The 24,785-nt window shown below is 48.5% G+C and overlaps 1 protein-coding gene across 1 annotated transcript in view; it reads right to left on the bottom strand.

Annotated features, from left to right (window-relative positions):
- Positions 1-13,998: 13,998 nt before the first annotated feature.
- The window catches only part of LOC103895675 (gamma-aminobutyric acid receptor subunit alpha-3), a 71,757-nt gene continuing 60,970 nt past the window's right edge, over positions 13,999-24,785 (bottom strand). Inside the window, exons 9-10 of the mRNA XM_009275354.2 lie at positions 22,555-22,766; positions 13,999-14,328 (exon numbers count right to left, since the gene is read on the bottom strand). Coding sequence (XP_009273629.2) covers positions 13,999-14,328; positions 22,555-22,766 — 542 coding nt within the window. The remainder of the gene's footprint in view (positions 14,329-22,554; positions 22,767-24,785) is intronic.

Here is a 24,785-nt window from a genome sequence, read left to right as displayed (position 1 = left end):
ATCTAGCTCTGAGTGAATATCTTGGCTTCCAGAGTATTTGACTAATGTAGTACACATTGTTCCCAAATTTTGGGAACAGAGAGGCTCATTGATTCAGACTGGGTAAAACACAGTACACTTGTGGGGAGTGCATTTGAAATTAATTAAAGATTGCTCCCATCAGACCTGCTTCTGTCCCTCCTTATACCCCTCCCAGCACATAGGTCTTACTGGGCCAGCCCTGAGGGCCATTGGACTATTTCCCCTCGCAGGGAAAGGATCTCTTCTCTCCAGGGCTGAGTTTTGGGGAACAAAGCAGCATTAGCACGTCCTGATTGTGTTTAACTCGCGTTATTTTGTAGAGTGCTTCATGAAACCTTAGTTTTTCTAAAAGTATTTTCTTCAGCTAAATTCCACTCCATTTTCTTCAGGCAATAAATGAATTTTGTTTACAAAGTACTTCAACAAGACTTGAAATTTCATTTATGGAAAATGGGCCTCAGACTTCCGAGGCATTTGAAACCATGCTGAAATATGGCAATTTCAAGCACTTACCTGTCTCCTTCCCGCAAGTCTCCGAATCAAAGGTTACCATGACAACGAAGCCCACTCTCAGTCCAGCAGAATGAATTGTTTTTACGCGACATCATTATTAGCCAGGACCCAATAAAATTACGCAAATGAGATCCCCAGACAGCAGGACTGCAAAAAGCCCAAACAAGCAGCATAACAATTACACTCTAAACTTAGCAAATGAAGGAAAATGTCACCCAACTCCCCAGCAATAGCTCTTTAAAAAAAAATACCAAAAAGGCTGACCTCCTCCCAGCACCCCTGCAGGGCTACAGAAGTAGACCAGCTCTGCCCTGTTACAGGCTGGACTTGATTTCCACCCTGGGAGGTGGCACAGTTACCTGCACATCACAGCAGACAGCCACTAGTGTTCCCGGCAGGGATGCTGACTCCCAGCGTACTCCCAGGAAGCTGGTTTGCATTATGCTGTCTGCATGGAAACCCAAAGAGGGAGGCATTGCTGCCTTGGGTGAAACGCAGCTTCTTGCCACCTTGAGCTCCCCATGGCCATCGCACGATACACCCAGGGCTCTTTCCCCCCAGCACCTGGAGCATCCTTACCCCAAGGTAAGGAACTCTGCACATCTCTGCTCCTTAACCAGGACATCACACCACCACCATGTGATGACAGACATCAAGGGGTTCCCCTGCCCCGGGCCACCTGCAGATCAATCTCCACATCTCCTCTGAGCTAGGGACCTCACAAGCCAGTTGTTTAGAGATGCTTCCCTTTATAACCATGGTCAGGTGAGCCCAATCCTCTCCTCCCAATGAGGATGTGAGTGAGGTCCTCCAATCCTAGTTGATTGAGGGTTTACACTTGAAAATGAGTGTATTCTGGCAGCAGCTGTTCTCCAGAGGAGAGAGAGGGAGTCACTCAGCAATAAGTTGCTATAGATGGTCATTCAAGCATAATAAATTCTCCTTATCAACCCTGTCTCGCTACCCCTCATAATTTAAGCTGGGTGTAATAAGGCAGTATGAAGGTAAAGGCAAGCTTTACAGTCAAACTGGGGATTACAGTCTGGCACAGATATTTAAAGATTCACAATAGCAAAGAGAAATCGTAAGAGGAGCCTAAACAGCTTCCCTCGAATGCTGGGAGATGGGCTGATGAGTTATGGTCATTTCCAGCACAGGTCTGGGCTGATGTATAGTTGAGCTGGGGTCAGACTGGAGATGTACTGCTACCAGGCTTCTTGAGCAAGTGTAAAACCTGAATGTGCTGAAAAAATAGTGCATTGACTTTAGAGAAGGTTTCTGTCTGTATTATATGCATTTTATCTCTTTTTTTTTTTTTTAATCCAGATCACTGCATGCTTTTCTTTCTTTCTCTGAATAAATTCAGCAATACTATTTTGTCTCCTATTCTCCCCCATTCTTCACAAAAGCCCAGGAAGTACCTTTCCCCTTATAAGCAACTTGCCACTCTGCATAGGAGCTAGGAGCCTTTGCTTTCTGATTCCCTCATTAATGAAGCTAGCCCAGACCAGTCCTTCCCAGGCCTAAGCCTGAAGTTTACAGCACCACATCTGAAGGAGAGTTTGTAGGCCTGAAAGCTTAGCTTCTTTTCCCCAGCTGTGCTATCTGTGTAATAAAAAAATACTGCTTTTTCCTACCAGCCTTGCCTCACTTATGTCCGTAGACTATCACGGCCGCAATACTGCCTCTGCTGAAACCACTGCTGTCAATTCCTAGATTGTTATTTACCAGGGATCCCAAAGTGCTTTTATAAAATGCCTAATGCTCAGCTAGCTCCTACACCTCTCCCCTTCTGAAGAAAATCACCCAGTGCTGTTTTTCTGGGACATTTTCTCTGTGCTAGCCAAAAGGGTGGCTGTGGGGATGGGGGTGACGCAGCCCTGTTCAGCCCAGGGTCCCTGCTGTCCCTGGGCTGGCTGACTCCCCTGTCCCACCTGAGTGCCCTAGGGCTGTGTCTGCCACACCTCCCACTGCATAATACCCATTGTAGCCCTGGGGTGGGGTGTAGGGGGAGACCTGAATCCCACCTGCGGTACTCCTCGCCTGGAGCTGGGACCACGGCAGTACACAGGGTAGACACTTGCTTTGTTGGTAACACTGCAGGGTTGTCCCAGAATGAGACCCAAGGAGCCCCACAGTTCCCACACCGGAGATGTCTTCCCCGCCCTGGGGTCAGAGCAGGGCTGGAGCAGAATCCTTCTGCTTCCTCTGACCAGGGGGCTCAGGGAGGCATTCCCTGCTGCTGTGGGGTGAAGGAGCTTTGCTGTGGTTGACACCCACACCCACCGCTCCAGGCACATCGCCTGGTCCCCTCCACAGCCCATCACTTGCTGCCTGCTTAGGGGTGGAGGAGAAGAGGACATCTTCATCCCCATGAAGGACACTGAGGATCCCTAGAAGGAGCTGAGCACATCCGTGCTGGGAAGCAGCCCCCCTTGCTGCTCTGGCTGCTGTTAACACATCACCCGTCCACCAAGCATGAAAGGGGAAGGTGGTAGGGGCAGGAGGAGAGTCACAGCCACTTTTTCCCACTTCTGATTGCAGTGAGTGTGTGCTTGTGGCGGTGAAGCCTGGGATCCCCTGCGAGGGCCCTGCAGCCTGCAGCCTGCCAATGCATGAAAGTGTAAGGGAGAATGAATCCCAGCAAGCCACAAATCTGCCAAGCGAGGGTGTTCTCCGTGGAGTGGGGCAACCGCAAATTCTCAAACCATGTTCCTGCTGACAAGCTGCTGATGGATGAGTTCGGTCAGCAGGAATTGTGCTTTGCAGAAGAAAGCACTGTTTGCTTACAAAGCAGCCAGCACGGTGATGGTCCTGGGAAGAACCCCATGAATGGGAGTCATGCGGTGTTGGACCTACTCATCTTACAGGATGAAGGAACCAGAGAAGAGCGTTCCTTCCGCAGAGGGAACCCTACCTTGATGCTGGGGTTTCTGGTCATACCACCCAAATTCATGAAGGCTAGCTTAGGGCTGGCTTTGGGGTACTCACCACACCTCATGAGGAGGTGGTTCGCAGAAGAGGTTTCTGGAACAGCCACCCTTCAAAGGCAGAAGATGACTACTGCACCCCAAGGGACCCTTTCCTTCACGGGGCTGTGGGGCTGAGCCGTCCCCACCGGCTATGTTACAGACTGGCATAGGGAACACATCTATCTGCTCCCCAACATCTGGCACCTCAGGAGCCACACATCAACGGTTCCCCCCGCCCCCCCGAGCACTGCTGTAGTATAAGCACCTAATAATAAAACCCAGCTATTGCATTCCTAAGACACCTGTCAGCCTGAGCACTAAGTGCCGGGGTAATAAATACTTTCTCAGCTATGCCTCTTCTCCGCCAATTCTCCTGGCTCTGCCTGTTTTCATTAGTATTTCTTTTCTGTGGACACTGCAATTACACTCTGTTCCTCTTCAGGGCCCTTGTTCCAGGTTCAAATAGAGAAGTGATAATGCAGGGAAGCTTTTCACATCGCTGTTTATTTTTGTCTTCTGAGTCAGGAAGATCTTTTCAGGCTGGGACCAACCCTGTGCAGTTTTGATGGAGGAAGGACTCGGGCGGGGGGGTGGTGGTGGCAAAAGGGGTTAAAACTTCAGGTTCCAGCTTTTATGGTTTAAAACAGTGGTGGGCTCCTTCCTTGCCTGCTCTTGCTGAGGTCACAAGCTATGCTTCTTCCTCGGGAAGACATAAGTATGCAGCCTGTACTGCTAAGACCCGTGGTAACTATCCATCTGCCACAGCAGCTGCAAGCCCTGGCGCTCCCAAGCCTCTTCTGTCATCCGAACCTCTGAGCAAGAAGGAGGATTCAGCTGAATGCAGCAAATTCAAATGCGTAACTTTTTTGTTCAAGGTTGCAATATGTTTGGAGATATTGTCCCGCCAGCAAGTCCCTGGTGCAGCATCCAGATGGTGCTCAGGGAATCTGGGGAAGGGGGGAGGCCGTTTTGTTCCTTCTTCAGGCATGGAAAACAACTGACGATGTCACTGCTTCTCCTGCTATTTCCCAGTGGTAATTGAGGGGGGAAAAAGTCCTCACTGAATATGTGGAATTTGGGTAAATCATCAATATTTTTAACTAAAAAGTAGCCAAAAAAGCAGAAAAAAATCACAGGGGAACATAGGATGTTTCAAACAGTGCAATAGGAAGAACTTCAGCATTTCTTGCAGGTGATTTTTCTTCTGCTTTTGCATTTGAAGAGATTTACTTCATTTCAGATCTTCCTACCCAGTGAGAAAAATCCTTCTTTCTATTAGTTGCTAAATATAACTTGTCATGCATCCAAGGAGATGCAATGAAGTGTCCAAATGAAGCCCCTACACCTTGAACTTCCTTGCCAGCAGACCACAGTCACCTGGACCCATGTCACACTGTCTGAGTGACGTGGCATGGCCAGCTATGTGCTATTAAATCTCCAAAACCAGGGTAGCCACAATCAAAACTCCCTGCAGCAAAGGTCTCTGGTCCATGGTAAATCCCAAGTCATGCCTGGAAGCTATTTGGGTGGACCAAAGTGACAGTGGAGGTTGTTGTAACAGCTGAACAGCACAGCAGGGTGGGTTGAACTGCCCACAACCTTTCCTTGGCACATATTCGGTTTACCGCATGGCCAAAGACATTTGGGCTAAGGGCCTCCATGTCCTTCTCCCCACCAGGGTCTCTTTAAGGCATGATTCAGCTGGAGAAGTGTATGTGGTAGGTTGAATAAACCAGCGTCTTGGCCAAGGCCTCTTCTGGTTGCCCCTAGAGCAGCAGAAAGCTCGATTCATGTTGTACATCAAGAAATACCAAAGAGCTCTACTGGAAAAGCAAAGTCTAACCATGGGCCACACACTGCGGGGAAAGAGCACAGCTCAGGGTCTCCTTCTTGCCCACCCACCACATCACCACCATCCCATCTTTGAGTTGGTTCCCAAACTCCCCAGCCAATCTGCCTTAAACATACTTTGTGCCCTCCACTCCCCTGCCATTGGAAGGGAAAGCATTTTAAACACGACACGATGGGAACCATGGAATATTTTCAAGCTCTTTTATTTTCCCCTGGAATATTTATTTTTTCATGGGTAGCTTGTCTGCTCATCACTGGGACAAACTCCCCAGATGTGCAGGTAGCCTGAAGTCCAGAGGACTGGCTCCCTGGGCTCCCCATCCCTTTGTATGTCAACGTCATTTGACTTTGAGAAACAGGCCATGGAAAAAAACAATGACACAGATTTTTTTAAAATATGAATTTTTATTTGTTTCGATCGGAGTTCGAGAGAGTGGGAAGAGTGGAAAAGCGGAGTGATTTAATTCAGTGAAGAGGTCTAGTCCTGCTTTGTGTGTTAGATCAGGAGGTTAGTAGGTGCTCAGAGGCGTCCTCCTCCTCCGCTCAGCTTGCTGATCTTATTAATGTATTTCTTGTTTCTGATGTTTTCTAATCTCTCTTCAGAACTTCACTGTAATTTTTTCAGACATTTTTCTGTTGCTTTAACTTATTGAAAAAGCTAAAAGCTGAAAAAAATTGCAGGACTCAAAATCCTGCCAATTAGAATGGGCAAATTTTTTTTTTCCAGCAAAGGGTGAAAAATACAATTCAAAAATACAAACAGGCATTGAACATTGCACCAAAAAGCATTTGAAACGCAAATCTTGGAAAGAGGAAAAGACAGAGAGAGAGAGAGAAATAGAGAGAGGAAAGGTCACAGTTTCTGTGAGAAATCCCTTAAGAAAGTGGCTACCAGCTAGTCAATAGAGAAAATAAAGTCAACAAAAAATTAAAAAAATGCATTTTTTTCTAGTTGTTAATTATTTACAGCTGTAATAACAGGATTGTCATGCATTAAACTGCTGCCAGCTAGATTCTTTCTCATAGTGGAGTAAAGAGAGTCTCACAAGATGGAAAACAGCACAGACTGAACCTGAGGCAGTGAAAATGAGCGTATTCTCTGGCTATTTGTTGCCATCTTTCCCATGATGGGCTGTCCTACCATGATGTTAATGCAGCTTTCCCTACCCTGGGCACCAGGGTTGCAGCTAAAGAAGCAGCAGGTGCCCTCGCCTTCAGATAGGACATTTGCCTGCGGCTATCCCCAAGTCAGTTGATAGCGAAAATCTAGTTGATGAAGGCATACTTGTGGCCACCTGACTAATTTGGTGGGCTGCGAAACTCCCTTGTGACAACCGAGAGGAGCCCTTCAACTCTAAATACAGCCTGGCAAAGGCAATGTGGCAATGACTCAGGTTTCCCAACTCTGCCCCTACTTTTTTGTGGTTGCAGAAATCAAATCGTTCAATGTATGAGCCGTTACATTTGCTGGGTGCCCTGCAAAAAGACAGGAGAAATTGACAGACTTTTCAGGGAAAACAGAGTGCTGCTAGCAGTGTAACATGAGCCAATGGACTTATCAAGTTGACAGGACCTTCAAGCAGCAGTGAACAGAAGAGCAAAGAGCCTTTGAAGACTGTGGGAGCATCCTGCGCACGTAGCAAACCTGGGACCAGGCTTTCCTCTCTAGGCAGATGGGATCATTAAAGCTGTGTACAGAAGAGATCTGCACTGGTGGGGACTGGGACACTGGGGAATAGGAAAGAGTAGATAGAACGTCATATTTTGTCCTAGAGCTTCATGAGCATAACCCCACTTGTGGTGAAGGATGATAGGTCAAATATTAGGACTAATCCAAGCCTAAGGCTTTCTACTGTTTAAAGCAGCACAGATTCCCATGGTGGGAGGCAGGCATAGACCCAGAAAGAGAACCGGCTTTGTTTGGTTATGGGTGGTGACATCCTTCATTCTCATGGTTGGGACACCACAAGGCACAGGTGGCGATTGCCACTGACCACGAGAGTCTTTCTTCAGCAGCAGAGGAGGGAATATAGGAGCTATGAGTGCAGTTGCAGGATCACTGCCTAAACATTTCTCCTAAGACAGGGGGAGACGAAGGGATGACATTAAGGGAGCTGACGCTGGGTACCATTGCTAGGGGCTGTACACTTACTGTGGCTGCTTACTATGGCCCCACTGCTCACGGGCTGCCCAGCATCTGTCTTTGGTCTTGCTTGTGCTGAGGTGAGATCAGGTACGGATCCAGGACACAGCGGCAGCAAAGGCCTATGCTTTTGCTGACCACTCCCACAATTAGCACATAGTCACGTATCAGCACATCCCACCTGGACGAGCATCAAGCAGTGGCCAAGTGCCAGCACTTCCCTTTGCTTTGCAGAAGAGCCCAAGCTGAAGTGCAGCCCCTACCTGTGGTGTTCCTCTGGCCAGGGAGAGCTGGAAAGGATCCTACCAGGTTTTGTGCTCCCTCCTGAAGCAGGCTCAGAGTGGAGACCTCACACCCCTTTGCAACACTCAGCTACACATTCCCTGGTTGTGCTATGGGGTGAGGACTAATTGCTTATGGCATTCAGCTGCTGAAAAGCCATGCTGCCTTGCTGGGAATGTCCTAGTGTCTGAGGCAGGACCAGGGCTGTGTTGGAGAAGTTGTGACATCTGGGACTAAGTTTTCCTGAAAGGTGCTGGGCAGCGCTGCCAGCAGTGACCTTGGTCCAGGCAGTAAGCCTGCACCGAGACCCCAGCGTGGAGAGAGGCTCTTCTCCCTTGCTACCTTTGTTCCCTGTGCCTCCCAAAGCCACCTGAGGACCAGCAGAGAGGGATGCACCTCCTTCCAGAAGATTTAGCAAAGAGAATGAGAGGAAAGTAAAATAATTGAAAGTGGCCATTTTCTCTTTCCAAAAGAAAGAAGTTTGACTTTTAGATATAAAGAGTTTGTAAGCATAAATATACACACGCACACACGCGCATATATATATATATATAGATATGTAAAAATGTTTGGCTGACTGAACAATAACAAGGTCAAACACTACGTATTTATACCTGGAAGCCATCAATCTCATCTGTGCTGTGGCCTTTTGCCAAAAATGCCTTCAGGAGTAGTTTAGCTTGATATGGAGAGAGGGTTGGTGAATTGTTTGGGGTTTTTTCTCCCTACTTTGACATTAATAGAGCATTTATGTTTTTGTGAATGTGCCCCTCGCCCTGGCTGAGCCCTCCCCACCCCTAAGAGCCACCAAGGAGGCAGGGAAATGTTTCTCTCCAGTCTGCAAAATCCACACAGATATTTGATTGGGTGGGTTAAAGTGTGGCCCCAGAGAGGCATACAATTTGGGGAAGAGGGCCTGGAGTGAGGGCTGGCCTGACACCGCATGCTGTGATGGTCCAGTCCCATGGCCCCACACTGGCTCTCCACCACACCCAGGACCAAACACATGGAAGGGGGGCACTAGCACGTCCCTGCCAAACTGTGCCCCAGGTGAGCCCATCAAGGAGCTGCCTGGTCAGCTCATGGCATGCCCTGGCAAGCTGGGAGAGCGTGGCACCTGTCCTCAATAGTCACTCACCTTTGACCATGATCCTTCCTTTAACAGCACTGTGTGTTTAACTGCTCTGTTCCTCCAGCAGCTGCAAAGAGCACTGCAAAGAGTCCGTTTCTACAGCACCCTCTGGGAGAGGCCACAGCTCCAGGTTTCTGAAGGTCTCAGAGAGGTCCTTAGCAGAACAGAGGGTCTTCCCATGCGAGGTGATCTGGAGCAAGAGAAACCCCTTCCTGGTATGTGATGCAGCCCTATAATCCTCCCCAAGGGATGGCTGAAAGGAATCCAAGATATGGACAGAAGAAGTCAAGGCATCAGATGAGAAATGAATGCAACTTGTGTCCATAGGATAGGCCTCCAGAAACAGGCTGGTCATGACCTTGTTTGCATGCATGGCTTGTATCTGGGAACAGCAAGCATGGGGTCTGCTTGCACAGGGGATGTCCTACAGCAGAGAAACTAGGACCCTGCCAGTGCCACCGAGCTGGCAGAGTTCAGGACAGGGGTGAGCTGTGTTGGCCACAGCACTTGTCTGTAAACCTAGGGAGTGGCAAAGCCAGCTTTGCATATGTTGAGCTTGGTGCACGGAGGAGAACCGGGAAGCTCTATGTCGGGTGTCACAGTCCTGCTCAGTGATGATCAACAAGCTTTCGAGATGTTGTATGGGGGTAACTCCATCAGCCCTTTAGAAGAATGGGTGGCACCAAGGGACCACATCTCCCCCATCCCTCTCGTGTCACCCTGAAGAAATGTCACAGTACTAACACAGTGCTTGCAGCCACCACGAGCTGCCTCCCCTGCCCGCTTGGAGGACCTCAGCTGAACCATCCCCCACCTCCCCGGGGCATGGAGGTCTCGAAAGCCGCACTGCTTTTGCCCATGTGCGGTTTCAGAGGAGGGAAGAGGCAAGCTGCCAGCGCCAAAATGTCCCTCTGACATTTTCAGGAGGAATGCAACTGCAGGCTTGGGCTGCACTGTGTGTGTCCCAGGTGGCGCGAGCTACGAAACAGGAGCGTGGACTGAACAGATCATTTTTATCACCTCCAAAGACTTCTAATTCCTGCCTGGGAGACTCTCATCAAGTCAGGGAGGCTTTGGGCCTTGCCAGAAGAAAAGAAATATTGGAGTATTGAGGTTCACAGCAAAATGAAGTGCCCACTCTGTGCACAACTGTGGATTAGACTATCAATGGCCATGTACAGATCTATTCCTATATAGGACCAATTATAAAAATGGAGCCCTTAGATACTATCACAGCAAGTAGCAAACCCCAGTAACTGATGCTAGGTTAGCTCTGGCCCAGCATGCCCTTAGAGGAGGCCCCCATCAGCAGCCTCGTGTTAGCTGGGAAGGAAACGTCCCAATTTAAGCCGCTGACAGATTTTTTAAAAAAAGAACATTATCTTCTCTGTGATGTCTGCTGGCAGGAGATGTTAAACCACTTATTTATAACTATCTTCCCAAAATGCTTCCCTGCTTGGAAGCCAAACTACAAATCCTGTTTGGTTTGTTGTCTTTAACCAAAGGATGCCGGTATTTCTGCTTCCAGCTGGCAAAAAGATTCAGAGCTAGTGCCAGGCTTTGGTGGGAATAGACTTGGCTTTCAAGGCGTGCTACAACAGATCCAAGAAGGCAGCCTTTTATCAGGCAGAGAACAAAGCTTTTGGAGTCAGGAAGAGCAAAGATGAGCCATCAGATGGGTGGCACCGGCAAGCCAGATCAGTGGGCTGTGTCCTGGGGAGGGACAAGAGTCTTCGCGTCACAGGGAGGGAAGGACTGGGGGAAGAGACAGGCACAAGATTTACCCCGACAGTTTGGTGAGACCGATCGGATCATCTGCAGAAAGGGAGGAGGCTCAGATGCTGCCCTGATGCTATGCCCGGCACTGCAGAATCGTCCAGTCCCGGCACCTTGAGCATCACTCTGCTGCACTGAGCCTAAGTGGCCCCAGGCGGGCAGCAAAGGCAGCGCTTGCAGGTGCTCGGGCTGCTGAGAAGCCGATGGTAAGACCTGACAGTTTATGGAGAGCTCTACGAAGCAGGCACCAAGAGACACAGCAACATGTAGCGAGGCGATGTGCGATAGGACGTGGCCCTCAGGATAGAGGGGATTTTGGGGAATGCCCAGGCTAGCAGAGGAGAGCACCTCTGCGCCAGGCCCAGCTCATGTCAGCTAAGTCACTGGATCCCATATTTAAACTTGCCTTTGATGTAATTCCCTTAGTAAACACAATACATTCTTTGTTACCATTTTATTGTGTTTGTTTTGCTTTTTATAGGGTTTCTATTTCATTCACTTAGGCCTGAGTATTATAGTGACATGAATGTTTTATGAGATACACTTCATCTAGCTTATTTAAGAAAATGACATCCAAGTAGTTTCCAAAACAAACAGCCTCACGGCTGGTTAGCGTAGCACTTCCTGCTGGAAAGCCTGGGAAGCAGAAGGGTGGCAGCAATGGCACTCACTGCTGGAGGGGACAGTGCTGGCATGGAGGGAGCACAGGGAGCCTTGGTGGCGAGGGGTACGGGGCTGCAGCGGGGCAGTGCTGGGGCGACCGGGCTGTTGGAGCAGGGTGGCTGCAGCAGCAGCAGGCGGCCAGTGCCAGGAGGAACCGGGCGCCCCAGGTGCAAAAGAGGCCAGGATGTCCCCCCTACCTGGCAGAGGGGCTGGGGATGGCGCACCCTCCCTCTCCTCCTCCAACCCGATGCTGGGTGCAAAAGGGGAGAGCTCCCGGGCTTTTTCTTCCTCGCCACCCAGTGGAGAGCCCTCAGGGATGAAAGGCACTGTAGGAATGTCATGAGTGGTTTGGGGTGCAGATGCTGGGGGGGAGGATGGGGAGAGAGCTGGTTTCCTTAGCATTGGATGGTGGTGGTGGGGGGTTTTGCCACCTCTTGTCCAATGCTGCCTGCTGGTGTGGATGTACTCATGGACTGAATGCACTGGGGGCCAAGCTAAATGTCTCCGAGCTCCTCTCCTCACTGCAGCTGTAGGCAGGGGGAGTGACTGCACTGCTGTTGAGCCAGCAAGATTGGTAAGGGATGGCCAGGACATGCACCGATGCCGCCCATGCTGCAGGACAAAGTGCCCTGGCCTTCCCCACTCCATCCTGCCATCTCCATGGATATTCCAGGTGGGGCAAATCCTGTGCCTTGTGCTCAGCCCTGCTCCTGCATGGGCAGGGGGAAACTGAGCTTGGCACAGCGGCTCAAAGCAATGCTGAAGACATCATCTTGGGGGTGCTGGGGCATCGGCCTGGCTGCATGCACCCAAAACGTGCTGGGGGCAGCTCAGGGGGGACAGCTAGAGGGTCAGAGGGAGGCCCAGGAAAGAGTGGGTACATCCCACCCTGGGAGCAGGGCTGCTGGCAGGATCAGTGCTGCCCACAGGCTGGGGATGAGAACTCACCAGGCACAGGATGTCCTTCCTTGTAGCAGGACAGTATGTCCATGGGTCCAGGCATGAGGGAGGGGGGACAGATGGCTTGGATACCACCATCTTGTGCTGCTGCTGGGAAGGGGACAACCGCTGGTTTGGGTCGTTGACTCTGGCGGACGGGAAGAGAGAAAAAGCCTCTCTCCGAGGTACTGGAGGGCTTTCCTTGGAAGAGTGTGCAGGTGTTAGAGTTGGGTCTTATCTCAGTGGCTTTGTGGGATGGCACCTGGCTCACATGGCTCTCTGTGACAGCAGTATCACCCCGCTGTTTCAAAGAGCCCCGTCTGCTGTTCTCCCATGGTGTTGAGGATGCTCAGCTGCATCTGTTCACCAGGGGCAGGGAGGTACTTGGGGACCGACTGTCCCCTGACTAACCCCCACAGGTGGCAGAGTGGCCCCTTGTGTGTCCCACAGGAAACCGGCTGCACCTGAGCTGGCCTGAACCAACATCACTACTGCTCTGGTGCACCAGAGCAGGGATGTGCCATGAGCTGGACTTCCTCGGGCTGTGCTCCTCCCCATCAGTGTGGCTTACCTGAGGTAGGGGCTTCTCTGCCTAAATCTACCCGTGAGCAGTGAGATACTACTGAGGGCTGCTAAGTAGCCAAAGGAAGATGAATGGGGAGCTGGAAGAAGGGGCTGGGACAGAGAGGAGATGCCAAGAAGGATAAGTGGATGAGGCCAAGAGAAAGTGATAAACCACCCATCTAAACACAAACTCTGTGGCTTCCAGTCCTGATGCTGAATGCATGCGGCCTCACAGCCACTATCTCCTCCAAAGCATTATAAAGCTCCTGTCTTGACTTCCTGACTGACCCTGAGAAAAATTATTTCTCTGGTAGGAACCACCCCACCCTCTAACATGAATTGCCCCAAGAGTGCAGGATGGCAGACAGACAAGACCTTTCTCACCTGTTCTTGTCTGGGGAGAGACATGGAGGAAACCAGCAGCGGTGTTTGGTGAAGACAGAGAGGAAGAAGCCCTGTAGATACCTACAAGATGCTGCCACCCTTTTCCACCTCTGCAATGGCTCCACTGACCACAGCAGTGGTGGGTTCACCCCTAGCAGGCACTGGGCTACAAGCTGGCCCATGCCGCACTACTCCCTCAACAGACCAGCTCACCTGTATCCACAGCCCGGGGAGTACCATCTAGCACAAAGCACCAGGCACTGAAGAGCAGCCTGGCTGATTGACTGACTGACTCTGGAGGCCTCCACATCCTTGAGCCCAGGCCACCAGGAGCATCCACCATGCTAGGGCAGTCCATCTCAGAAGAGGAGGAGGGGGGTGGACCGCAGCAGCAGCCCCCAGTAGAGCGGAGCATGGAATAGCAGTGGCATGCAGACCGTGGGAACGGCAGGAGATGGAGGAGGAGAGATGGAAGCACAGGGTGACTTGGACAGATGGGGGACATCAGACTCACGATGTTAGAGGCACAACTTGTTATGATCCTTTTTTTTTTCCTTTCGTCATCAGAGACAAAGTGAAATGGAACTAAAGTATATGGGATTAAATTAGAATCACAGTTTTGTTTACATTATAAAAGAACGATCTAATAATAATAATATCAAATGAACAATAATAATTAAACAAAACAGGAAAGAATAAAGCCCTGGAGAATTCCTGCCTGAATGGTGCTCACTGATGGAAGGTTTGTGTGACCGGTTTTATTGTTTGGGGATCATTCCCTTGATAGCTGACTCTCGGTTTACATATGTGGCCCAGTAGACTAAGTTGAAAATGGCAAAGAGGACTGGAAAGACGATGCGGGACATCTTGTCTACCTTGCTGACACTGTTGTATGTCTTCTTGCTCTCTGCGAGCTTCTCCTCTATGCGGGGCATCTTGGGGGGTACGTTGGTGGCAGTAGCAGAGGCAGCAGCACTCTTGGAGATGGTGGGCAGGCCAGGGTCCTTGGCAATGTTGAGGGCATATGTGGTGCCAACAATGTTGTAGGTGTTGTTGGTTTTCTTCGCTAGTGCCACTGGCTCTTTTTTCTAGAGAAGGTGGAAGAAAAAACATAATAGAGATGAAGTGATTGTAGAATTGCACGTAGAACATTTTGTCCTCTGAGTTTACCTGCTTGCCCGGATGAGAAGATGGAAAAGGGTGCGAGGAGCAAGAGACCAAGAAGGTGGCATTGTGGAAAGGAAGGAAGATGTGGTGAGAAGATGGCCAGAACCTATGACATCTGCCACTTGAGTGCTGCTGGAGCATAAGGACGTGCTGGACTAGGGTGGATCAGCTACTTCATGTAAGCCTGGCATACAGCGTGTAGCACAAAGAGGTCCTGGCCTGGCAGCTAGGTCCTGCTGCAAGTCAAATAACTGAAGCCACATAGCTGGGTTTGTAGCCTCCTTGCAGCCCCTTAGATCACAGGAGTGGTATAAAAAGGTGTGTGCAGCTGCACTCAATCAGTAGCTGCCCCAGATGGGTGACTCCTTGATTGGCTGAGTGCTGCCAGGTCTATGTTGCATATTGCCGGGTCAGTATAGGTGAATGCAGGCTCAAACTATACAGACTCCTTGTTTTCTCTCTCAACTGTGTTATCTGTTGCATGTAAGGTTCAGCCATGGAGAGACGATGCAGGAATGTAGTCTTTAGAAAAGAATGACACCCCATGTGGTCATCCTGGGGGAAGAACGTGATTTTCTGCTTTGCTGGCCTGCTTCCTGTGTCAGGTGAGAGGCAGAGACATCACAGAGGATTATAGTTCTTTTTTTTTTTTTGTAGCAGAAAGCCTGGCTTTAAGAGGTCCTGGCCTGGCAGCTAGGTCCTGCTGCAAGTCAAATAACTGAAGCCACATAGCTGGGTTTGTAGCCTCCTTGCAGCCCCTTAGATCACAGGAGTGGTATAAAAAGGTGTGTGCAGCTGCACTCAATCAGTAGCTGCCCCAGATGGGTGACTCCTTGATTGGCTGAGTGCTGCCAGGTCTATGTTGCATATTGCCGGGTCAGTATAGGTGAATGCAGGCTCAAACTATACAGACTCCTTGTTTTCTCTCTCAACTGTGTTATCTGTTGCATGTAAGGTTCAGCCATGGAGAGACGATGCAGGAATGTAGTCTTTAGAAAAGAATGACACCCCATGTGGTCATCCTGGGGGAAGAACGTGATTTTCTGCTTTGCTGGCCTGCTTCCTGTGTCAGGTGAGAGGCAGAGACATCACAGAGGATTATAGTTCTTTTTTTTTTTTTGTAGCAGAAAGCCAGTGGCTTTAAGAATGTGGGTGACAGCATCACAACAGTTTTGCACCATATTACAAAGCCATCTCATACACGGCCTCAGTGCCCCGAATACCTCACAGGAATACCTCACAATTTAACATCATGATGTCCAAAATGCCTCTGGGACCCTTTAGTGCACCTCATGACCTACACAGACAAGATACAGAACAGATGGAAGGCATTTTCACTAGCCCTAGATTTCAGGATTGCTCAACATGGCACTATAGGGCAGAGGGAAGCCTTTCATCTTGCCTTCATATCTATGGGTTGCTGTAAATCAAGGAAGATAAGTGCACCTCTCCCACAAGGCTCCAGGGACAGCCATGCTGTCCAGGCTGAAGGGAGGAGAGCTTGCATACCAAATGGCAAAAGAGGCACTTATGTGTCAGACATGCAGTACTGAAGGATGATGGAAGATGCTGAAGACAGACAGTTCAGATGTTAATGAAGATGACCGGACAGGAAGACAGAGCTAGGAAGTCATGATAGGTGTCGCCCCCACTCTGGGGATCTTCCTGTTGCTGTCAGGGACCTGAGACCAGCTGCACCGTAGACCATATCATATAAAGCAATCCAGGTCTACCAGGAGAAGCCCGCTGAAAGAAGTCTATTCATATGCAGACATCAGGCACCCTACACGTCCCAGCACTCATGTACTTTATGTGGTGTCCACTGTAATTAAACCAAGAGCCAGCATTAGACACAGCAATGACTCATGGTGGGAATCTAATATCTAAACTCAGAACAAGGTGTGACTTTGGATCTCATTTTCTATTCAGAAGCAACTGAAACGCAAGGTAGGGCTCATCCAGGCATTTCCCAGGGGTGCTTGGCACGATCTTGCATGTATGTGTGAGAGAACCACGTACAAAGTGACCGTCAGGAGAAGGGGAGAGTGTGCAGCCAGCAGGACCTGTTCATCTCCCCACCCTACCCTGGAAATTGGTAGCAGGCAGCATCACTGGGTAGCACTGGGAGCTGGAAAGGCCAGATTCACCCAGTCTGCTCTGCAGAGATACTCCAAGGACTTTAGCTTTCATGCTGTACTTCCATTTTAAATGTGTCCACAATCACCATGGATATTTCTGGTTACCTTAGGAAATGAATTTTCCACAGTGATTTTCAGAGGGACACTAAAAGCAGACTTCTGTGCAATCTTTAAACCCCTCTCCAATAACATCATAGCCAGGCCTGCAGCCTCGTAATAATGCCAGCAATTACAGAAATTAACTTGCTGTTAGAAAGAGGTCTAAATGTCTTCAGACTCCAGATCAGACAATATTCATAGTCTTTTATGGGACAGGGTGTTATGATCTTTAACGATTAACTGAGCGACTGATTTCTGCAATTATTAGAGCCATGTTAACTTGTACCCCCTGCATAGGAGGTGAACTTTTCCCGCTAAAGAGCTGACAAGAAGCAAATAAAGGACTAAAGATTTTTCACCTTCTAAAACATTTAAATATGCTTAAGTACGATTACCTATTAACACAGCTACAGGAGGTAATAAAATAATTAATAATCAGTAATGAAATGAAAAACAGATTGTTGTTTGCAGAATGTAATTTGAAGTGCACTGTGATTATTTTAGTATCAATCAGCCACATTATTCATTACAAGAATAAGATGACTACAAGTGACACGACACTTTCAACCTGGCTAGCTTTTCTGCTCCAGAGCTTGGAAAGTGGATCCGTCTTGCCTGGCCAAAGGCATCTGAAAACAGCAGGCTGAAACGGAGGAAAGTCGGGCAAATATGAATGCTGTGGGTGGTGATAGCAAGCTACTGCTCCTACTGGTGTGATCCAGAGCCCCCAGGCATCAACTTGGGCTTCTCTGGACTTCAGATCAGGCTGTTCAGGTAGTGCAGAGGCTTGGGAGCCTACAGCCAGGGCCTTTTTCCAGCTGCCTATGGGGTCTTCTGCCCTGGTCAGAGCTGGGAGCCTGGGTAGCCTTTGGGAAGCACCCAGAGCACACACTGCCTACACCAAGGCACATGTGTGTGCTCTGGATGTGCTCTGCTCCTGAGATGTCAGAAGAAATGGCTCAGCCTGAAGTTTAACAGGCTGTGCTTTATAAATAAGTGTTTCAGAGAAGATTTTGACAATCAAACAAAGCAAAATGTGCTTATTGCTGTCAGCTGCAAAGTAGCCCCCAGCCTTCCCCCTGCACCTTTATCTGTGAGGAGTTCCACGTCCTACTGAAACAGAAGGAAAGAGTGGAAAAACAGGAGGAAACCCCACAAAACAGGAGGAAACCCCACATTTGCTTTGAAAACTTGCCCTATTCAAAACATCTATGTTGCAAAGCAATTCCGGCGTTTATGGCCCAGTTTGGGCACAGGGAGACTGAAACACTTCACAAAGCTGTCCCTGCACTGCTCTCCTGAGGGAAAAGCTGTGAAAGCTGGTTTAGAGATAAATATGTTCTCTGGATATTGCAGTCTAACAAGTTCTTCCACAACACACATACTGGAAAATAATAGCATTTTTGTTAAATATTCTTGTCTTCAAGCCTCTCTGTTGAGGAGCTAATGGTTGAACCTCTAAATTATGGGAACTGCTGGTTCCGCCTATGATCTGCTGGAGATTTAGTTCTCTGCACCTGGTCCTTGGCTAGAAATTTGGCTTGGAAGCACTATCCCTCTGACAGGCCACTCTGAAGGTCACCATGACTAATATCTGCAGTACTTGAGAAACGCAAGGTATCTGCCACTTGCCATTCTAGAGAAATGTCACTTTAATGACCTCCAAGCAGCTCTAGTCTCTGACACAGTTGTATCCTATAATACAAAGCCCAGCAACTGCAGTTGCTGTTCCAGCAAACATGCCACTCCTTCCTCATGCCAGCCAAAGTTCCCTTCTGCAGTGTGCCAGAGACTCGATCCTATCAGAGAATGTCAGCAAAGTGTTTTACACTGAGACACCTGTACCCTGACCAGAGCCAAAGGCTCCGAACAGTGCAATCTGGCATTAACAAGCAGGCTACGTCAATGCCAGGTTACTGTCAGCTGCTGGTGTAACCTTTGGCATCACTCATCCCTCCCATCTCTTCATTCAGATTATGTGGGACTGAGCCCAATGATCTTATGCTCCTTGGATCACCAGACAAAGACTCAGAGGTTGGATGGAGTCAATAATCAGCCCAACGCATCACACAGATAGTGTTGAGAGAAAGAGAGTGAAATGTTGTCGAAGAATGATACATGAACTCTAGTGAAGATGCTGAGAACATAAATCACTTGCAGTGCTATGGAGAGCTACAGGTGATTGCAAGTGCAGTAGGACAAAGGACACATGGGCTGCAGAGCATAGTCAGCAAGGGAAAGTCTCAGCAAAAATATATTTACCATAGTGAGGCAGAAAAAAAACAGATGGGTCTGAACCACCCCGTGAGTCTGTAAGACTTCAAACTTGTTGAAAATGGTGGCCTGTCAAGGTTGGTTCTAGTTCCTCTCTGTTGGCAAGGAAGGGATTGAAACAAAGATGCCACAAATGGAAAGAAACAAAGGAGAAAGAAGAATGATTCCTAAGTGACCTGGATCAAGGGGCAAACTTCAGACTTGCTGAAGAGTAGGTTGGACAAAAAGCTAGGCTTTACTCAGTCAGTGGAAAAGGCACCTCGTGCAAATGGCGAGCATGCCCGTCACTTCCAAAATACAAGAAAGAAAACCATGATGATCATATCAACGGAGAGGTTTGGAGGATGCTTTTTGGTGACTTTCTCTCAGTGAAAAGACATCTGAAAAGTACATAAAAAGCTTGGACCTAACCTTCTCACCATGCACTACAGGATTATTGTCTAAAGGATGAGAAGGATAAAGATCCAGGACTATTCCTCCATCCAAAGTGTGTTCTTCCTTGTTCTCATATGTCTGACTTCAGCTACTTGTATTGTTTTTGTTGCTTCTTGCCACCCAGGATTTCAGGGCAATGTCATACAAGCACAGATACAGAGCTAAATCAGATTTTATGCATAGATATTGTGTTGCAGGTGGAAGTGGGCTTAAGTAAGCATCTTCCAAAGATCCAAAGCATCTTCTATCCTGAGGAACAGACAACACTTTTTTGCAGGGAACTCCCTGGTAAATGTCATCCTTGCAGACTTCATGAGTTTCCCAGTGGCGAAGTCACTGTTAATGATTGTCTCTCTGGAGGCTCACTCCAGCTGCTCAGGAAGTGACCTTGTTCGCTCCAGAGATGGCCATCCCTATGGTTGGGATGGATGGGATGCCGTGGATCTCACTCTGTTCAGACACAGCCCTTCTGTCCTGAAGTGGATCCTTTTAACAAGATATTTTGAGGATGCTGGAGATAGGGAGCTTTGCTGGCTACTGAAACCGCTCATCTTTCAGTCTCTTTGGTCTCTCATTCCTCCCCAACTACTGCCATCTCCCACCTTTGTCCTGATGATGTTTTTTTTAAAAATCATCTTTACTAACACGTTTGCCACACTGGATCCAGATACCTCTCTCCAATTTGATCTGCACCTCTAGGTTGGTTGCAGCCACTCTGCTATACAAAAAGAGAGGAAATCCTTCATCCACAATTAGCGATTGCTGGTGGCAGGCAGGAAAGGCTTGGAAAATCTTTGGGTCCAAGAAACATTGGTCAAATCTTATCAGAGTGCATGCTAAAGGGAGTTTTTGGTCACATCTATGGTGATAACTGCCTGCCTTTCATTAGAGAAGAACTGCAGAGAACGTGCAGAGTAACTCCCAGCTAGAACCAGAACCCAACTGTGGCTATAGCCAGAACATCATCATGATAATTTATGATGCAGACATAGCAATTCACCAAGATCAGCTCATCATGTTAGATTGTATGTGAAAAAATTCTGTGTTCCCATCTAAACCAATGGGTTGGCTGAAGGGGAGAAAGAAAGAACGGAACCAGCTCTGAGAGACTGAACACGCTGGGAGTGCCTGTCAGCAGCTTTTGCAAGGTAGTGATTTCTTTCAAATGGGATGGGAAGCATTGCTGCTGTTTACATTTGAGGTGAGGGAAGGGCTGATGCTTATTGATTTTTTTTTTCATGTTCGTGCAAGGAAACAATCAAACCTGGAGTGAGGATCCTTGCCATCACATCAAAAAAGAGCATTCTTCTTGGCTGGGGAGAAGTCTCTCCAGAGACCAGGGCTCAGCCTGGGCTTGTCACTGGTAGTTTTACTCATGGTACAAACACTTTAAAATGCCAATAGTTATTCTTCTGCCTCCTCTTTGTTTTGTGGTTTCAACCACCTGCCTTGTCAATTGTTTCAAGAAGAGCTAATTAAAGGCTGAAACCGAGCCAATGAGGCACTTTCACTGAGTAGCAAATTCACTCCTTGGAAATATTCAATGGAATAAAGATGAAAGGCAAATATGGTGACACATCATATTCCCAAGCACCCTGAAAGCCCACCACTCTTCAGGGAGCTCTCTGAGCTGCAGAGACCGGGAGTGGGTTAGCCTTCCAAGATAAAGATCAGGGTTGGCTTGAAAAAGCATCCACAAATTTGGACTCCTTCCTGGTCCTGCTTTGTTTTCTTGTTTGATTACCACGCGCAGAAACATTCTGCATGCTCTTACCCTATTGTTTCAGCACTGTTAGTCTTGCAGTGCTGGGTCAATGAATAAATTAAGGACCATGCTTCTTCTATAACAAACTGAAGCAGCCTCTGCTGCTTTTTCGGCTGTGCCCAGTTCACATAATTGCCCAAGGCTCTGTGAATCCTGACTTTGTGCTGATTTGCCCATCCCTGAAAGGGACACAGTTGCTTTGAGGACCTGTTCTGATCCTTCACTCATGCCAATGACCTGGGAAAGGCTTCTCTCATCTCTAGAGGCCAGATTAGCATTATTGTTCATGATGGAAGTGGAAGACCATCAACTGGCCTCCTCTGGAGTCTTTCTGCCATGAGTCTGTTGCTCAGACCACAGCTGCAAAAGCAGAGGGAGTCCAAGAAACACAAGAGGGAGGCATTCAACACGCAGTGATGGCTGTGGTTCTCCATAAGGCCTCTGTTCTCCTGCTTTGACCTCCATACCAGAGAGATGACTGGCTGTTGTCTTCCCAAAAGTTACTGCAGTTCTGCCAGGTATTTGCATACAGCTCCACAACAATTTTAAACAACACATTAAAATGCAAAGGAGTAAAATATAAAGGCTCCAGAACCAAGAACAAGGACAAAGCTGATTCTCAAATTGATTCAATAAATATAAACAAAGAGTGGCATGCTACAGTAAGCGATTTCTCTGCACAGCTGAGATTAAATCAGTTAGGAAGGAGGGGGCATGAGCAGGGGTAGCGGTGGCTGTCAGGAAGGAAACTGCCAGAGAGGCTGATCCCGAGTGAGAAGGGAAAACGTGGGTGATGCCAGGCACTAATTTACTGCCACTTGCCGTTTCTGATTGCTTGCTTCCCACCCACCCGCTTGGCTTGAGCTTACAAAGCAGCAGCTGCCGGCAGCTGTGGGCAACAGCACGAGCGTTACACCTCCCCATTGCTGCACCATGCTTGCCTGTGCCAGGGGAGACCTACAGTTGGGGATACCAACCGCAGGAGACACAGCAGAGTGGGACTGTCTCCATTGGCGAGGCTGGCATCCCGTGGCATATCTGGGTTTGTATGGCATGCTAGCAACATGGAGCAGGGCATTTATGGGTTGGAGGGAGAAGAAAGGAGAGAGGAGACCACTGGCAGAGCGAGACCAAAAAATGCACGCATTCACGTTTCCACTGGCAAATGGTCATGCAGAAGGACAGAGGGAAAAGTGAGCAGTCATGCCTGGGTGTTTTTCTCCAGCTAAGCACAGTGACCAGCCCTCCAAGCCCTTCATCCCTTGACCCTCAAGAACCGCTCCAGTCGAGACCTGAGCTGGGGACCCCAGTAAGTAGCATCCAGCCTCCCGGAGTGCTGCAGGGCTGCATGTTACCCACTCCTGGCCCCAGTGCAGCTCTCTCGTGCAGCGTTTCTTCACCGCCCCCTCCTCCCTGGCCTTGGCCACAGGGCTGACCTTCATCTCCTGGGCCTCCAGCACCTTCTTGCCATCCCAAGCCCAGCTGCGCTTGGTGAAGTAGTTGACAGTGGCAAATTCGATCAGCGCAGAAAACACAAAGGCGTAACAGACGGCTATGAACCAATCCATGGCCGTCGCGTACGCCACTTTAGGTAACGAGTTTCTTGCGCTGATGCTTAGTGTGGTCATGGTGAGGACAGTGGTGACACCTGTGGAAACACAGCAGGAGACAAGGATGGTGTGAGACCATACACTCGTACCCACCCAGTTTCTCCTCAAACCACACAGTTGGCATTTCCATCACGTAAACTTAGGAGCCATCCTCTAAGCCATGTGGCCCACATTCCCGCTGTAATTAAGAGAGTCTTACCCAGCACAAGTCTGTGGTGCAATTCATAGAATAACGAACAGTCCAGGTTGGAAGGGAAGTCAGTTTGTTCAACCCCTGCTCGAATCAGGGCCAACTTAAGGTTGCTCAGGGCCTTCTCTGGTTCAGTTTTTAATAACTCCAATTCATATAATCAATGGCAAACATCTGCATTAGGATGAGCTTAATCTTCCCCAAACTCCATTGACTAGATCTCCGCTCACTATAAAAGAGTCCTAGCTCATAGGTAGGCACTCACATTCAATTCCTTGTCTGCTAGTAGGGTAAGTTGCGTGATGCTAGACCCAGCTCCCTCATGTAGAATACGTCATGGAGAAGCCTCTGGTTGCTTTTGTAATAAAATAAAAATAATAAAGTAACAGTAAAAAGGACAGCTAGATGGTTGGGAACTTCATGGAGGACCAGAAACTCGCCACTCACCCAATGTGGTTCTCTCAACATTTTGGAAATAGTGTCTTGTGACCTGCATGGATGGACACCTGGGATCCTGGGTCCTGCCAGCACAGCCAGGCACCTGTCAGTGGCCCAAGCTGCCAGAAGAAGTGTCACTATGATTTATCTTAAAAAAATGATCTGTTGCAAAATGCCTTGTAAAGCTTTTTTCATTAAAGCAAGCAACCATTGCTATCCATTTTCCCCAATAATGTGCTTTTCAATTAAAAATGCATTAAAAACATCATAAAAATATTGACTAATTTTCACTTCCCTTAAGCCATACTCCTGGTAATTGAAGAGTTTCAATAATATTGTTGACAATACTTTCTGAGGGGCAAAAAAAAGGAATAAACAATTGGAGTTCTCATTAGTTTCTTAATAGGAAAGCAAGGCAATTTGGGAGCAAAGACATTTTTCACAAAGGTAGGTTTTAATTTTTCAGTCAGCTCTTTCCTGCTCAATCTGAGCTGCTACTCGAGGAAACCTGTCTAATTGCAAATCTCAGGATAACATAGGAGGGAATCAACTATCCTCAGAGAAGGGCTCACCCCTGGTGTCGGGAGTGCAGACATTCCAGAACCGATGCAGATGTAAGAGCCCACCTGGGGCATGGACAGACATGGGGTCTGGGTGTGCACTCTGTGGGGTTTAGTTACAAATGATTCACAGGTAGATGAGTGAGGAAAGTTAATCGATGACTCTCTATATGCCTAAGCTGGTCCTATTTTCCATGTGATTTCTGTCTGAGCCCCCCCTTTTCCATTCTGCTGGATGAAAACACCAAAAAGTGGGTGCTGAGGGGCCGTATCCCTCTTCTTCACTGTTATCACTGTTCAGCACAGCTCTTGCAGTCTGGGTTGTGCAAACCAGCTCGGTCATACTAACCACCCAGCTCCTCGCAGCTGCACTCGACCCTGGGGATCGCCATAGGATTTGCATCACCGGGGAAGAGAAGGCAACCTGGTGCTAACAGGGAGAAGCTGGGGTCTACTGTAAATTTTAAAGCTTGTTCATGACCTACATTTCACAAACCCCAGTGAACACAAAACCCATAATGATTCCCTTCTAGTTAATTTAGGATGGTGCATAACCACCTGTGACCCCTCCTTGTGTCCCTTCCAGTCCACAGCACGGGAACAAGGTCCAGGTCTGCGGAGAAGGTCCAGAAAGGAGGACATCAGCCTTGTTGGGTTCGTGGGATTATTTCTATCACGACTCTTGCTACAGAGAAAATGCTTCATGATCTTTGAAAACATACCACTTTCTGTCTTATTCAAAAACACAAGCAGGTGGTACCATATATCCCCTCTCTGCTTGGTGACTTTTGTCCAATACATTCTCTGTTAAGTGGTATCTGCTGGGCACTGTTATTTCCAGGAAATACAATCCTGCAGCATCACACCTG

Source organism: Aptenodytes forsteri, unplaced genomic scaffold (assembly GCF_000699145.1).
Source record: "Aptenodytes forsteri isolate BGI_AS27 unplaced genomic scaffold, ASM69914v1 Scaffold143, whole genome shotgun sequence".
In the NCBI taxonomy this organism is placed as follows: Eukaryota; Metazoa; Chordata; class Aves; order Sphenisciformes; family Spheniscidae; genus Aptenodytes; species Aptenodytes forsteri.
The sequence above is the reverse complement of the archived record's forward strand: the minus strand, read 5'-3'. Positions and strand labels throughout refer to the sequence as shown.